Source organism: Orcinus orca, chromosome 1 (assembly GCF_937001465.1).
Source record: "Orcinus orca chromosome 1, mOrcOrc1.1, whole genome shotgun sequence".
NCBI classification, from domain to species: Eukaryota; Metazoa; Chordata; class Mammalia; order Artiodactyla; family Delphinidae; genus Orcinus; species Orcinus orca.
This window is the reverse complement of record NC_064559.1, coordinates 44,354,115-44,371,017: the sequence shown is the minus strand read 5'-3', so window position 1 is coordinate 44,371,017 and position 16,903 is coordinate 44,354,115. Positions and strand designations below refer to the sequence as shown.

Genomic DNA, 16,903 nt, shown 5'->3' with positions numbered 1-16,903 from the left:
TATTGGCCTGTAGTTTTCTTTGTTTGTTACATATTTGTCTGGTTTTGGTATCAAGGTGATGGTGGCCTCATAGAATGAGTTTGGGAGTGTTCCACCTTCTGCTATATTTTGGGAGAGTTTGAGAAGGATAGGTGTTAGCTCTTCTCTAATTGTTTGATAGAATTCACCTGTGAAGCCATCTGGTCCTGGGCTTTTGTTTGTTGAAAGATTTTTAATCACAGTTTCAATTTCAGTGCTTGTGATTGGTCTGTTCATATTTTCTATTTCTTCCTGGTTCAGTCTTGGCAGATTGTGCTTTTCTAAGAATTTGTCCATTTCTTCCAGGTTGTCCAATTTATTGGCATAGTGTTGCCTGTAGTAATCTCTCAGGATCCTTTGTATTTCTGCAGTGTCTGTTGTTACTTCTTCTTTTTCATTTCTAATTCTATTGATTTGAGTCTTCTCCCTTTTTTTTCTTGATGAGTCTGGCTAATGGTTTGTCAATTTTGTTTACCTTCTCAAAGAACCAGCTTTTAGTTTTATTGATCTTTGCTATCATTTCCTTCATTTCTTTTTCAATATTGCTGATCTGATCTTTATGATTTCTTTCCTTCTGCTAACTTTTGGGGGTTTTTGTTCTTCTTTCTCTAATTGCTTTAGGTGCAAGGTTAGGTTTATTTCAGATGTTTCCTGTTTCTTAAGGTAGGATTGTACTGCTACAAACTTTCCTCTTACAACTGCTTTTGCTGTATCCCGTAGGTTTTGGGTCATTGTGTCTCCATTGTCATTTGTTTCTAGGTGTTTTTTGATTTCCTCTTTGATTTCTTCAGTGATCACTTGGTTATTAAGTAGTGTATTGTTTAGCCTCCATGTGTTTGTATTTTTTACAGATTTTTTTCCTGTAATTGATATCTAGTCTCATAGCGTTGTGGTCGGAAGAGATACTTGATACGATTTCAATTTTCTTAAATTTACGAAGGCTTGATTTGTGACCCAAGATATGATCTATCCTGGAGAATGTTCCATGAGCACTTGAGAAAAATGTGTATTCTGTTGTTTTTGAATGGAATGTCCTATAAATATCATTTAAGTCCATCTTGTTTAATGTATCATTTAAAGCTTGTGTTTCCTTATTTATTTTCATTTTGGATGATCTGTCCATTGGTGAAAGTTGGGTGTTAAAGTCCCCTACTATGAATGTGTTACTGTCAATTTCCCCTTTTATGGCTGTTAGTATTTGCCTTATGTATTGAGGTGCTCCTATGTTGGGTGCACAAATATTTACAATTGTTATATCTTCATCTTGGATTAATGCCTTGATCGTATGTAGTGTCCTTCTTTGTTTCTTGTAATATTCTTTATTTTAAAGTCTATTTTGTCTTATATGAGAATTGCTACTCCAGCTTTGTTTTGATTTCCATTTTCATGGAATATCTTTTTCCATCCCCTCACTTGCAGTCTGTATGTGTCTCTAGGTCTGAAGTGGGTCTCTTGTAGCCAGCATACATACGGGTCTTGTTTTTGTATCCACTCAACCAGTCTGTGTCTTTTGGTGGGAGCATTTAATCCATTTACATTTAAGGTAATTATCGATATGTATGTTCCTGTTCCCATTTTCTTAATTGTTTTAGGTTTGTTACTGTAGGTCTTTTCCTTCTCTGTGTGTCTTGCCTAGAGAAGTTCCTTTAGCATTTGTTGTAAAGCTGGTTTTATGGTGCTGAACTCTCTCAGCATTTTCTTGTCTGTAAAGGTTTTAATTTCTCCATCAAATCTGAATGAGATCCTTGCTGGGTAGAGTAATCTTGGTTGTAGGTTTTTCTCCTTCATCACTTTAAATATGTCCTGCCACTCCCTTCTGGCTTGCAGAGTTTCTGCTGAAAGATCAGCTGTTAACCTTATGGGGATTCCCTTGTGTGTTATTTGTTGTTTTTCCCTTGATGCTTTTAATATGTTTTCTTTGTATTTAATTTTTGATAGTTTGATTAATATGTGTCTTGGCATGTTTCTCCTTGGATTTATCCTGTATGGGACTCTCTGTGCTTCCTGGACTTGATTAACTATTTCCCACATTAGGGAGGTTTTCAACTATAATCTATTCAAATATTTTCTCAGTCCCTTTCTTTTTCTTTTCTTCTTCTGGGACACCTATAATTTGAATGTTGGTGTGTTTAATGTTGTCCCAGAGGTCTCTGAGACTGTCCTCAGTTCTTTTCATTCTTTTTTCTTTATTCTGCTCTGCAGTACTTATTTCCACTATTTTATCTTCCAGGTCACTTATTCCTTCTTCTGCCTCAGTTATTCTGCTATTGATCCCTTCTAGAGTATTTTTAATTTCATTTATTGTGTTGTTCATCATTGCTTGTTTCCTGTTTAGTTCTTCTAGGTCCTTGTTAAATGTTTCTTGCATTTTCTCTTTTCTCTTTCCAAGATTTCTGATCATCTTTACTATCAGTATTCTGAATAATTTTTCAGGTAGACTGCCTATTTCCTCTTCATTTGTTAGGTTTGGTGGCTTTTTACTTTGCTCCATCTGCTGTGTGTTTTTCTGTTTTCTCATTTTGCTTATCTTACTGTGTTTGGGGTCTCCTTTTCGCAGGCTGCAGGTTCGTATTTTCCATTGTTTTGGTGTGTGTCCGCAGTGGCTACGGTTGGTTTTGTGGGTTGTGTAGGCTTCCTGGTGGAGGGTAGTAGTGCCTGTATTCTGGTGGATGAGGCTGGATCTTGTCTTTCTGGTGGGCAGGTCCACGTCTGGTGGTGTGTTTTGGGGTGTCTGTGGCCTTATTATGATTTTAGGCAGCCTCTCTGCTAATGGATGGGGCTGTGTTCCTGTCTTGCTAGTTGTTTGGCATAGGTTGTCCAGCACTGTAGCTTGCTGGTCGTTGAGTGAACCTGGGTGTTGGTTTTGAGATGCAGATCTCTGGGAGATTTTCGCCGTTTGATATTATGTGGAGCTGGGAGGTCTCTTGTGCACCAGTGTCCTGAAGTTGGCTCTCCCACCTCAGAGGCACAGCCCTGACCCCTGCCTGGAGCATCAAGAGCCTTTCATCCACACGGCTCAGAATAAAAGGGAGAAGAAGAAAGAAAGAAAGAAAGAAATAGGATAAAATAAAGTAAGAAAAAATAAACTTATTAAAATAAAAATTATTAAGAAAAAACATTTTTAAGTAAAAAAAAAAAAAAGGACAGACAGAACCCTAGGACAAATGGTGAAAGCAAAGCTGTACAGACAAAATCTCACACAGAAGCATACACATACACACTCACAAAAAGAGGAAAAGAGGAAAAAATAATATATCTTGCTCTCAAAGTCCACCTCCTCAATTTGGGGTGACTCGTTGTCTATTCAGGTATTCCACAGATGCAGGGTACATCAAGTTGATTGTGGAGCTTTAATCTGCTGCTTCTGAGGCTGCTGTGAGAGATTTCCCTTTCTCTTCTTTGTTCGCCCAGCTCCCGGGGTTCAGCTTTGGATCTGGCCCCGCCTCTGCGTGTAGGTCGATTGAGGGTGTAGGTCGATTGAGGGCATCTGTTCTTCACTCAGACAGGACGCGGTTAAAGGAGCAGCTGATTCGGGGGCTCTGGCTCACTCAGGCCGGGGGAGGGAGGGGTATGGATGTGGGGCGAGCCTGCGGCGGCAGAGGCTGGCGGGATGTTGCACCAGCCTGAGGCACGCGCCGTGCGTTCTCCCGGGGAAGCTGTCCCTGGATCACAGGACCCTGGCAGTGGCGGGCTGCACAGGCTCCTGGGAGGGGAGGTGTGGAGTGTGACCTGTGCTCGCTCACAGGCTTCTTGGTGGGGGCAGCAGCAGCCTTAGTGTCTCATGCCCGTCTCTGGGGTCCGCGCTGATAGCCGCGGCTCGTGCCCGTCTCTGAAACTCCTTTAAGCGGCGTGAATCCCCTCTCCTCGCGCACCGGGAAACAGAGGGAAGAAAAAGTCCCTTGTCTCTTCGGCAGCTCCAGACTTTTTCCCGGACTCCCTCCCGGCTAGCTGTGGCACACTAGCCCCCTTCAGGGTGTGTTCACGCAGCCAACCCCAGTCCTCTCCCTGCGCTCCGACCTCCGAAGCCTGAGACTCAGCTCCCAGCCCCGCCCGCCCCGGCGGGTGAGCAGACAAGCCTCTCGGGCTGGTGAGTGCCAGTTGGCAACAATCTTCTGTTCGGGAATCTCTCCGCTTTGCCCCCCGCACCCCTGTGGCTGCGCTTTCCTCCACGGCTCCGAAGCTTCCCCCCTCCGCCACCCGCAGTCTCTGACCGCGAAGGGGCTTCCTAGTGTGTGGAAACCTTTCCTCCTTCACGGCTCCCTCCCACTGGTGCAGGCCCCGTCCCTATTCTTTTGTCTCTGTTTATTCTTTTTTCTTTTGCCCTACCCAGGTACGTGGGGAGTTTCTTGCCTTTTGGGAGGTCTGAGGTCTTCTGCCAGTGTTCAGTAGGTGTTCTGTAGGAGTTGTTCCACGTGTAGATGTATTTCTGATGTATCTGTGGCAGGAAGGTGATCTCCGCGTCTTACTCTTCCGCCATCTTCTCTGAGTCTCCCTGTGTGTCTTATGTTGCTATTTTATAACTGTCCTTTTCAGAATCCTGAAAAAATGTTCCAAATGGGATGCAGAAAAGTGATAAAACATGAAGGTGAAACTGGCTCTAGGGAAAAGTTCACTATTAATTATAAACTATTAATAAGGAAGATTTTTAAAATTCCTACATGAATTGTAAATATATTCATTGCTTTTTCCTGAGCAAACCTCCACAGAGGATTATCTTATGGCCAGCCTCCATGTGGGCTATGTCAAACTTGGCTGACTTCATTGTTCTCAATGAAATTCTGTACCTTCATCTGCATATTCAATCTATAAAGTTTATCAATCCATACTCAATTTACAATGACACATGCCAGTATTTTGGTCACATTATCAGAGAATAACACCATGAAGTTTCTGCTATCCAATGCTTATTAAAAACTGTGCTGAAATAAAAATTTGGGAAACCATTTCTACAGTCTTCTACATTAGTTTCTCAAAGTGTGAATTCTGAACAATGAGCATACGTATGAAAGTGCAATTTTCTGGGCTTCACTTTAGACCTACTTTACAAGCTTCCCTAGTGATGGGACTCAGAAAATTGCCCTTTAATCCAACTTTCTGGTTATTCTTAGAGACACTGAAATCTGTAAAACACTGCTGTGGAAATTCAAAATATTACCAAGACAGGTATCAGAAAGATGTGCACTTGAATCATATAATTTTGACTCATGCAGAAGAAATGCTTTCACTAAACTAAAATTGGTGATATTCCATTATATTATATCTAGAACCAATATGAAAACAGTCATAGAAACCACTACAACTTTTTTGGTTTGAATATTGTGTTCTGTTTCTCCTGCATCTCTCTGTGTTACCTATATGAAGGCCCATATAAAATGTCTATTTTTAGAACTCAGTGCTGGAAAGACTTTGTTTTCATGAGCTGTGGATACACTTGCTTATCATGGACAATGGGAAACAAGTCATTGGTTTACTGATAAATGTTTCACTTTTCAATGTGGCTGCCTAGAAAATAGAAGTGGAATAAGTGCTCAGAGTTATCATCTCTGTATTAAAAATATTATTTCTCCCCATCCTGCCCTTACCTTCTACTCCAATACGTAACTTCTATAGTTGTCTTCAAAAAAGAACCTGAGGCAAGGACTTGGGTGCACGTGATATTTGGAGACTTGCACTCAGGAGAAAGGAAGTGAGGAACATGGGAGAGAATGGAGGAAGGTGCTAAGCAAGGATGTGGTCTCAGCTGGAATCTGGCCTCAGCTTGGCTCCACAGAGAGCTCTGGAGTGTAAGTTGCAGCACAGAGTTAAGTGCCACCTAGGGCTAAGATGTCTGTGTTTTGTTATCCCCATGTCAATTACTGGCTGTGGGTCACCCATATTGGGGAAGGGCTGGAGCTGCAAAAGGTTGAGGTGTCTTCTAATCTGCATAGGGTTGCTTTCTAGAGAAGCAGGTGGCTGTGAACTGGATCATCCAAAACTCAGAGCAGCTGGGGATGGGGCCGCTGGCCCCTGATAGCAGCGGTGTCCACTAGAGTTGTCATGTATGTTTTCGTTTCTGTTTTTCTGTTTTAATGGACAACTTAGTTATACTTCTCCTTTCCAAGAAGAGAAGATGTCCCGGGAACATACGTTAAAATTAACAGAACCAAATTAAGTAGTGTAAGCAGGGCTAAAATAAATGGAGGCTAAAATATATTTATATAAATATATATATATATATGCTTTGCTGATAAAAATTGTTTACCACAAAGAAAACGTACACAGTAATTACTAGAATACCAACCCACAAGTAATGCTTGATTAACATTTAGGTTGAAAATGTTCTCAGATCTTCTTATTTAACTCATATGAGAGGATTGTCCTGACTTGCATCGAAATACACCTAATCTACGTAACATTTAAAACCGGGTTAATATTTAGAAGGGGAATTTTATTTATCAATATTGACTGGTGACATCAACTTCTCATTTTCAACGTGCAGACTTCTAACGTCAGTGATTCCCACATTCCTCTTCCCAGGGTCCCTGACCTGAACTCATTTGAGTATTCTAACTGCCCATGGAGGGTTTTCATTTCGGTGACCCAGCAGGTGCCTTCAATTCAAAACCTTCTCCCCCTTCCTCCTAGCCCACATCTACCCAGTGCCCTCCTGTGGTTCAGACCCAAATCTCTCTCTCAGGGACTTCCTGCCATACTTCTCATCTCATTCCCCTCAGCATCTATTCCACACTTTTGCCAGAGTGATTGTTCTAGAAGTACACATCTATTCACAACGCTCCCTATTTTAAGGTTTGAAATGACTTTCCTACTGCCAAATGCAAAATACTCCTAAAGAGATCACAGTTCTTTCTGAGGAGTCTGGCTCCAGGCCAAAATGCTGTGTGTGATCTTTCAGCCCCCAGCATAGGCAATTTCATGGTTTTGTCTGGCAGTTGTCATGGAAGCTGCCCTTCCCATAGCCAGAGCACTGGAATCTTCTGCAGAGAGTTGTAGTCACTCAGATTCAGGCACCTCTTATTCAGAGGCCTCCTTATTGGGGCCTCAACTGAGGTACTTTTCTCCACTCTGACTCAGTAACTCTCCACTGCTAGCCCTTCTCCCTTCCCTTCTGCCTCAGCCTTCCAGGGCCATAAACAGGCAAGAGCCTTTTTGTCCAGGGCTCCTCTGTACTGAGACATTCCCTCCATCTGTGCTGCATGTCCATGTCCTGCCATCTCCTAGAAAGCAGACATCTAATTGGCTTAGTATTTCTAGTGATTGGCACATTAAAAGCTCTTGAAAAATGCTGACTTGGTAAACCATGAACAGAGTAATATTTTCTTTGCGCATACAAGGTAATCACTGAAGAGATTCATACACTTGGCTAATCGGTTTGCATATATCTAGACCTTGGCAATATTAAACTTTCTCAATGCATGCATAAACTCTTAATTGTTGCACCTGAGAAACAAAATGGGTTAGATAGATATCCTAATAGTATCTGATGCTATCTTTCCATCTCTAAAATACTTGGGTAATGATAAAATTTGAGTCTGCACCAGATATTACCACTTACTAATGCTCATTTAGAATTTTTAATAAAACTCTGAAAACATAGTCTAATATCAATAACATTTAAAAGTCTAAAATGTTTTTTAAACAAAATAGGTAGTATGATAAAAATTGTCTACACACTACTCTTTCTTAATTGTATAGTGTAGAAAGAGATACCATCTACGAAAGTCAGGCAGCAATGGGATAAAAACTAATGTTTACTCTATGAGTTGATTTCAAAATTATACCATGTAAGTGACTAATACTCTCAGTTGGATACAGTTCAAGATGTACCCAATAATGGATTTCTTCCCAGACTGCTTATAAATTTAAGCATGAAAAAGCTGAATTTTATTTGGCAAGGATGATGTGCATTTAGCTTTCTACTAATAAAAGACACCCATTTCCTAGTATTAGCAAATATGATTTACACTTAATTTCTAAACAAATTTTCAGGATTAAATTATAATTGAAAAGCTTTGATAGTATCTATTGGAAGCCAAAATTTGAAAGTGCAAATAATGAAACCCTTGTTTAGAACAAGTAAGAGTGTATAATGACAAACTGCAAGTCTCCTTAGTTGAAGAATTGGTTTTGATTTTTTTATATACAATGAGTAACTAGTACCAGCCTGTCAGTTAATAAGAGAAATATTTGTATCCCATTTACTACTAAGCCAGTAGAAGAGGACAGATAAATGTTTGCAGAGCTGAGAAAATGTGGGATATTTATACTGCAGATGGTTACAATAGTTAAGTCCCTGTTTTTATCTCCATTCAGTTATTCATCATGTATTTTTTGAGCACCTACTATATGTACTTTGCTAGTATTTGGAAATAAAAGTACTTTAGTGAGCGAAAACAAATGAGTTAGATTCTAGTGGGAAAGAGATAATCAAGAGGAATAGTGATGAATCTAATCATAAACGGGGAAATAAACAGGGTTTTATAGAGTGTATTATAAAGTTACCTGAATTGGAGTCAGGGAAAGCTTATCAGAGAAATTGATACTTAAGCTGAGTTATGAAGAATGAGGAGGATTTTGTTAGGTGAAAAAAAGTTGAGGAGGAAAAAGAGAGCAAGCATTCCAGGCATAACTTCATGGAAAAAGACAAATCCACTGGGGCTGGGATACAAAGAGGTTGAGAGTGATACAATATGAGCTCAGAGAGGATGGTATAAGGGAGGCTAAAAGAAGGCCCATTTGAAGGATTCTGGTCTTATTCCTAAAGAAATGAAGGACAATTAGTGGATTTGAACTGGACAGTAACAATCAGATTTGCATATGAAAAAGACCACTCTTTCATCTGGAGCAGAGAATGAAACAAAAGCAGTTAATAGAAGGGGGAGCTATGGCGGTGGCTTGGATAAAGGTTATGACTTTGTATAAACTCAAGACACATTCAGGGTGCAAGTCAATATGTCTTGGTGATAGGTGGGTATGGGGGAAGGAGAGACGATGACATCAAAGATGACTTGCCCACCCAAATGGACGGTGATGCCATTTGCTGAAATAGGTGACACCTAAGGAGGCCCAGGTCTGGGGAAAGATAATGAGAGTCTTAGTTATGCTGAGGTGCCTTTGAGAAATGGAGATATCCAACTGGAGTTAGCTAGATGAAGATGGAGCTCAGAGAGAAATCCAATCTGAGAGGGCAAAAGAAAAAGAATAAAGACCAGGCAGCGAGTCTTTGGTGAATGTACAGAAGTACTTTGGAAAAGAATGACAGATAAAAAGAAAACAACATAGCTGGAAACTGAGACGAGCATAACACAGTGAACATATTTTATAATGCTAATCCTAGGAAAATAACAAATGTTTTTATGAATATTAGAAATAGTAAAAACTGGGGCTTAGTGAACAAATGGTGTTGAGTCAAAAGAGCAGAGTCAAAAGTCCTGGTTATGGGAACGAATCCCTGCCTTTTAGGAAGGGGTAGCTGAGATCTGGGAGGGGAAGTACCATGTGTGAAACAAAAGCTGTATAATCCTTTGAGGTGGGGTGGGATGAAGGAGGCCCGTGGAGTTATGAAGATTCCCCCTTATTAAGATAGCCACAGTAAGTTACTGCCAAAAGTTTCTACCAAAAGTAACCAGGTTACTCCATACCATCTCAGAACCAACAGATGAGCATGTGCAAGACCAGTAAGTTTCTCTGGAAAAGAACATTTAAGTAAAGTCATGCTGAAGCAAAAATCATATATTAATTTTAATGCAGTTACGAGTATTCAAATAGAGACAGCTTTTACTTTACACAAAAGCAAATTTATACTCACACTTTGATAAGGAATGCAAACCACAAATAAGTTATGATTTTACTAGAACAGCAAACATTTTTCTTTAAAGGAAAACAAAAATAGTCCTAGGCATAAATAGCTATCTCAAGTCTTGCAGAATGTCTAAATATTTTTTTCTGGTGTTCAATGTAAAATTTCTCTTAGTCTGAACTTTTGGCCTTCAGAATCAATGAATTCTACAGATTGTTTTATAGAAAGTGAGGTGGGATTTAGTCCTCCTTTTATGTCATGTTCCTTAGAATTTGAGAAAAAGACCAAGCCTTACACCCTTCTCTCATTTTTTTTGACGGCCAAGACAAATTATTCAATTCCTTCTTGGCTTTAGAAGTTTCACTTTTCCTGTATTGCAAGAGTGAAATATTATTGAAAAAAAAGGCAGTGTCACATGAAGTATGGCAGCAAAGTACATAGATTTATGTAATAAATTAATAGAACTCCAAAACAGTCATTTTAAATTTACTAGTTGTAAGGTGGATAGAAAGCCTTGTCTAGAACCCATGTCTAAGATTCCAGATCAGACAGGTTCCTGATCCTTGCTGGGTTTGGTACTTTTTATTTTCCCAAATATCCTTCAGGGCAAGACTATTCATTCTTAAACTGGTCCATTGAAAAAACAAACTCATAAACTATGCCAAAACCTTTGTCAATATTCTCTCCACAAGAAGTAAACAGAATGAAACTTGAAAAAATAAAATTGATATAATACACACACGTTTCCTTAGATTTTCCCCAATCTTAAGGATAATGCTGGGGATCAGTTTTAGGATATTTACTGAGTATCAAGGTGCCTGGGAATGAATAAATAAATTTATATAAGATACTGACAAGATATGTAGTCCAAATATTAGGGGTATGAGGTTTAGAAGATTAGTTGGCAACTACCTTCTTTAGGCTTCAACACTGCCAGGATGTTTGACCTTTCCTACAAAAAACATTCAGGTGCCCATGTTCGGCATTCCAATTACTTCAGTGTCAAGACAAGGCCTAACAATGATTTAAGATATTGATATAATATAATTTAATAGAAACCATCTTGAATTTATATGCTCTTTAAAATATCATATTTTAAAAGTGAACTATCAGGGTTTTACTTTTGATTAACAGCCACCAAGAAGAACATCTGCATGTATTTAACAAGGGTAGTAATACTGCATCAAAAATATTTCTTGAATACTGTGAACAAAGGAGCCACAAAAACTCAGCATGAAAAGTGGAGTTCTGGAGTTCTGCACAGCCAGAATCAGATCTAAATCCTCAGCAGCAAGCAGGAGACTCAGAAAATGCCGACTTTAATTACAAACTTTATTTGTCAATACAATTCACAGTTTATACATGGTGCATTCCACCATATGAACTTTCAGAACAGTTATTGAGGAAGTGGGTGTAGCTTTCCTTCTAAAAGAGCCTGACTTTCTAAAATTTTGGTTAGAATTTTTTAAGTTTATAAAAGTACCTTCAACAAGTTAACTGAATATTTACATTTCTAGCTTAAATTTAAACTTTGGAAAATAAGCATTTATTAAGTTTTTTTTTTTTTTAAGATCCTGGGTTTATTTTTTAAGACCCTAATCTGAATGCCACTTATTCAGATACACCCCTGACCCCCAAGAATAAAAGTAATGTTTTGCAATTATATTTAGGGAAATCATTTTCTTTCTGCATTTTACAAATTATAGTTACAATGTACAGCAGATCTGTGTATGAAAATAAAAGAAAGAGTAGCAATCTACTAGGTGCCTTTACTGAATTTCTTCTGAATCTTGAAAACATCCAAAGAGTTGCAAGATATAAAATTAAACTAAAGAGGATTAACAGCCTTTTCTATCTTTAAAAAAAAAAAAACTCTCAAGATTTGAATTGTGCTATAACAGCTTTTTCTCTAATGTCAGAGATGAATTATGCCTGCAATCTGCATTTTTCCGTGTGCAAAATCACAGTGATCCCAGTTTCAACTCTGCTCTCACACTCAGCCACAACTCCAGAGGTACACCCACAGAAGGTCAGGACTGTGCCCAGCTCTGCCTCCTACATTCCCTCCCCTCATCTGGCAGAAGTTACCCAAGGAAAGAAAATGATATGCGCTTTTCATACATCAAAAAGCAAATAGATGCTGGCAGTACAATGTTTATTAGCAAATGCTTGTAACACATCGTTTTACTATCTTCTTTTCATCCAAATGGCAATTCACACCAACTGTCTAAACTCGCCTTCAAGAATATCCATTTTCATAGTTTTGTCAGATCATTTATGTATATATATGGATATATATATATATGTATGGCTTTCCTTCTTCCACTGTTAAAAGATGTATATATAGTTAGTCAAAAATGATAAATTTTAAATACTGCCAGGAAAAAAGGGACTGATTGAGAGCAGTCAGTTTTACTGGCCTGGTAATAATTACACTGTATATATGTACCATTGGTACCTGAGTCAAATAAATACTCAGAGGGGCCGTCTTTGCACCTCATTTCTCTGCAGTGCCTTTAACGCTAGGGTTTCTGAGTGTTGCTTCAATGTCCATCTAATTTGGCATCTAGTCCTTCTTCGGGCATCATCACTCCGGTCATTTTACACGCTGTTTCCAGCAAGGTATGGTATTCAAACAGGAGTTGTGGGGTAAAGGACTGCGGAGTTGAGCCTAGGGGTGGGGCGGGGAAGGAGAAACCACACATTAGCTAGAGAGGTTCTGTTTCTTCGTAAGATAAGGCACTGACAGAAAATTTCTTAGGTAAAAGGCTGCATAAGAATTTCTTGCCATTTACAAAAAGAAATGTTGTCATCCATAAATGGTCCATAATCTAGGCTCAGTTAGGTAGACCCTGAAAAGTTAAGGACTGATCCCTCAAAGCTACATTATTACCGGAAACAATTATAATTCATTCTGAGGCCTTTTGGCACATTTGGAAAAGAGAGAGGAAAACAGTCTGGGCACAAAAAGGCATCAGACATTGCTTGTTTTATTCCACTGGTCAAAGAAAGTGGACCAAGAATCATCAAAAAGATAGTGCTGGCTCAGAATTCAAATTCTCTTGATGGTAGATGACCATGATAGGTGTATCTTTTTTTTTTTTTTTTTTCCTTTTTGGAGCTCATGCACAATTTAAAAAACGCTACCGACAACAGTCAAAAAGAGCATATAGAAGTCCTCACCTATGGCTATGCCTAGGGCTCTTCAAAGAGAGGGCTATTTAATGTTCTCAATAACAGCAATTTCCTCGCCTGCACAGTGTGGCGTCAATCCGTTCAAATAGATACTTTCAGTTTTCAGTAAGGGAGGCAAGACATCCCTCTCGCTGGCGAGGTGGTTCACTGACAGGGTCCTCCTACAGGGAGTCAGCTCCTGGTTGTGGTTTCCAGCCAGTTCTGCGGAGAGCTTCCGCTTTATGGAGGTGGCACGCTGGAACTTGTCGTAAATCTCCACACTCAGCCGCCTCCTGGTTTCCTTGAATTCGGCCGTGACGTTGGCTGTCCACTCAGCAGCATGGGCTCTGAACTCTCCCACCTGGAACATGCACGCAGAGAAATGACAGAGACACCAACAGGACAGTCAATGTTTTGTGTGCTTTACCTTCTGATTACTGTATTTGGGGGTTTTGAAAAGAACATTGTAGACTTTTGTAATATGAGAGGTCTGACAATTGAGGTACTTAGGCAAGTTGTGAGGAAGAAGCTTCCATTTTATATAGATATGACTCTAAAAATGAATCTGTGAGCTTAAACTCTATTAACCAAATTATATTAGAGGTACTAGATGCCCTTGTTTTGGGAAACAAATCCTGTCATCGAAACTTCTGATCAAAAGGCAATCTCTGACTTTTTAAAGCTCTGTTTCTTTTTTAATCTGTAATTTAAAGAAGTATTTGAATGTAGAGAAGGCAATAAGACATAGGAGAAGCAGCAAGACAGAGTAAAAGAGCCTGGAGTGTGAACCCAGGTGACCTGGTTGGTTCTCATAGCAGTGATGCTGTTTGCTCAGGATATAAACAGAGATTTTAGAGAGCAGAAATGGTGTGTGCAAGAACTTTGACTCCAACCCCACACTGGTCATTTAGGAATCCTCTATTTACTAAATAAGCCATAAAATACTTTGTTTCTGATTCCAGGGAAAGCAAATAAACAAGGCCTGGCAAGTTCATTTTGAGGCCCATTGGAGAATGATTAAGTCCAAGGAATAGTTTCTCAATGAATGTTTGTGGAATTAGTGAAGTTAACCTGTCTGAGCTGCCATTTCCTCAGCTGTGGAACAGGCATCTTCACAGCACACACCTAGCAGGATGGCTGGGTAATACACTTCAACTGCAAGAGCCTATCACTGTATAGTTATCATTGTGGCCTTTGTTTGAGGTTGAAGAAAAAGACATTGCCAAGTGCTAAGCATATGCATAATGTTTTCTTTGACCTCTTTAAAATTATATCTGCACTTTAGTGACCTGAAACAGAATAATGACCCATCCCATGGGAAACTTTATAATCTTTTTCTTAACCAACTAGAATTTAATAATCTAGGATATCTCTTAGAATAATCTCCTAACGCGGAACAACTCCCCCATTCCCTATTGCTAGCACTTCTGCTCTTGGATTAGGGAGCTCCACAGAACTCAATTTTTAAGTGAAATGGGCTCCTTTTCACCTGGCAAGCAAATAACTACTGCTTTGTTTTGTCTTATTTTACCTCTGTCGCTTTTTGTTTAAAATTTTGATGTGATCAGAAACTGATGGTTTCTGCTATAGTCTGAACGTTGGTGTCTCCTGAAAGTTCATATGTTGAAATACTAACTGCAAAGGTGATTATATTAGGAGGTGGGGCCTTAGGGAGGTGCTTAAGTCATGAAGTGAAGCCTTCATGAATGAGATCAGCACTCTTACAAAAGAGGTTCCAGAGAGATCCCTCACCCCTTCCACCATGTGAGGACACAGTAAGAAGGCTCTGTCTACAAATCAGGAAGAGTCCTCACTCTGTCATGTTGGCACTGTGATCTTGAATCTCTAGAACTGTGAGAAATCAATGCTGTTTATAAGATCCCCAGTGTGCGGTATTTTGTTATAGCAGCTTGATCGGACAAAGTTGGGTTCTAAATATTTATACTGAAAATCTGATTTATAAGAGAGCAGATGTATGTACGTCTACTTCAACATGATGTATACGTGCACTCGGATGGTCATAGATATGTTTGTGTGTATGTGTGTGTACGAAAACTGTTCAAATATCCTTAGAAGGTGGCACATGGCAGACCAACTCTTCCTCATCCATCCATAATCACTTACATGCACACATTTGATGATCTACCTTTATTTTATAAAGGTCTTTTATTTCCCACTTGTATTGACCTAGCAAGAAATAATTGCTTGTTTTCTGGGTCTGGTTCTGAAAAAAGCGAACTGGAAAAATGAGAACTTTGTGGCATGCATAACTGGCAAGATCAAGCATTCCTTAATCACTGAGGCAACTTAAAGGGAACTTGCAGGGAAAGAAGTGCTAAATTTATAGTGATTCAGCCTGAAGATTCTTACTGTTCCCATAAGGGACCGTGTATGACTGTACTTAGCTCTAAAAGCAATTATTGAATGTTTAATTCTGCTTTGGGGGGACTCTCTGGTTAGAAAAGTATAGGCAGTATCAGTCAGTGGTAAAAAAATGCTGAATCACTCCAAATGCACTTATAAAAAATGCTGAATCACTCCAAATGCACTTATAAATAAACCCTCCAACTGTTGATATTCTTTTTCTATATACCTAGCTGTCTTTTTGATTAGACTAAGCATTCTTGAGTTCGGAGCCTATACTACATTCATTGGTGTATATAAAACATCTAGTGTCTGGAATAGAGAAGGCACTGAGTAGAAACTTGATGAATTGCATTGAATTAATAAGTAAATACTATCAAGAAAGTTTCAAAATAATATTTTAACATAAACAGTTAAGAGATTCAGTTGTTTCTCTACCAGTTTCAATTTAATTTTAAAGACGGAAAATTGCAGCCTGCTTAAAGATGGTGCAGAAACACAAAGAGAAAACCTGATTAATATGGTCTTGAACAATACAGTTAATCATTGTCCAACATGTTATTAAATTCTTCTAGTTTACAGTACAGATAATCCTGAGCAGTGTGAAATTTGCTATTTTATTTATTTATTTTGTGGTACGCAGGCCTCTCACTGTTGTGGCCTCTCCCGTTGCAGAGCACAGGCTCCGGATGCGCAGGCTCAGCGGCCATGGCTCGTGGGCCCAGCCGCTCCGCAGCATGTGGGATCTTCCCGGACTGGGGCACGAACCCATGTCCCCTGCATCGGCAGGCGGACTCTCAACCACTGCGCCACCAGGGAAGCCCTGAAATTTGCTATTTAAAATAAAACAGTAGGAGATCTTCAAGACTGCAGAGGAGTAAGATGTAGAGATCATCTTCCTCCCCACAATACATCAGAAATACATCTACACGTGGAACAACTCCTACAGAACACTGACTGAACGCTGGCAGAAGACCTCAGACTTCCCAAAAGGTAAGAAACTCCCCGCGTACCTTGGTAGGGCAAAAGAAAAATGAAAAAACAGAGAAAAAAGGATAGGGATGGGACCTACACCTCTGGGAGGGAGCTGTGAAGGAGGGAAAGTTTCCACACACTAGGAAGCCCCTTCACTGGTGGAGACGGGGGGCGGAGGGGGCGCTTCGGAACCACAGAGGAGAGTTCAGCAACAGGGGTGCAGAGGGCAAAGCAGAGAGATTCTCGCACAGAGGATTGGTGCCGACCAGCACTCACCAGCCCGAGAGGCTTGTCTGCTCACCCACCGGGGCGGGCGGGGCTGGGAGCTGAGGCTCAGGCTTCGGAGGTCGGATCCCAGGGAGAGGACTGGGGCTGGCTGCGTGAACACAGCCTGAAGGGGGCTAATGTGCCACAGCTAGCCGGGAGGGAGTCCGGGAAAAAGTCTGGACATGCCTAAGAGGCAAGAGACCATTGTTTCGAGGTGCTCGAGGAGATGGGATTCAGAGCACTGCCTAAACGAGCTCCAGAGATGGGCGCGAGCCGCAGCTATCCGTGCAGACACCAGAGATGGGCATG

At 40.1% G+C, this 16,903-nt stretch overlaps 1 protein-coding gene across 7 annotated transcripts in view; it reads right to left on the bottom strand.

Annotated features, from left to right (window-relative positions):
* Positions 1–9,743: 9,743 nt before the first annotated feature.
* KCNK2 (potassium two pore domain channel subfamily K member 2) overlaps positions 9,744–16,903 on the bottom strand; it is a 231,297-nt gene continuing 224,137 nt past the window's right edge. For 6 of the 7 annotated variants that reach the window (XM_004275241.3, XM_049702844.1, XM_049702873.1 and 3 more), the window contains exon 7: positions 9,744–13,349. In XM_004275241.3, the coding sequence (XP_004275289.1) occupies positions 13,032–13,349 (318 nt within the window). In that variant the 3' untranslated portion in view covers positions 9,744–13,031. The remainder of the gene's footprint in view (positions 13,350–16,903) is intronic. The other variant, XM_033438008.2, reaches the window with a different exon arrangement.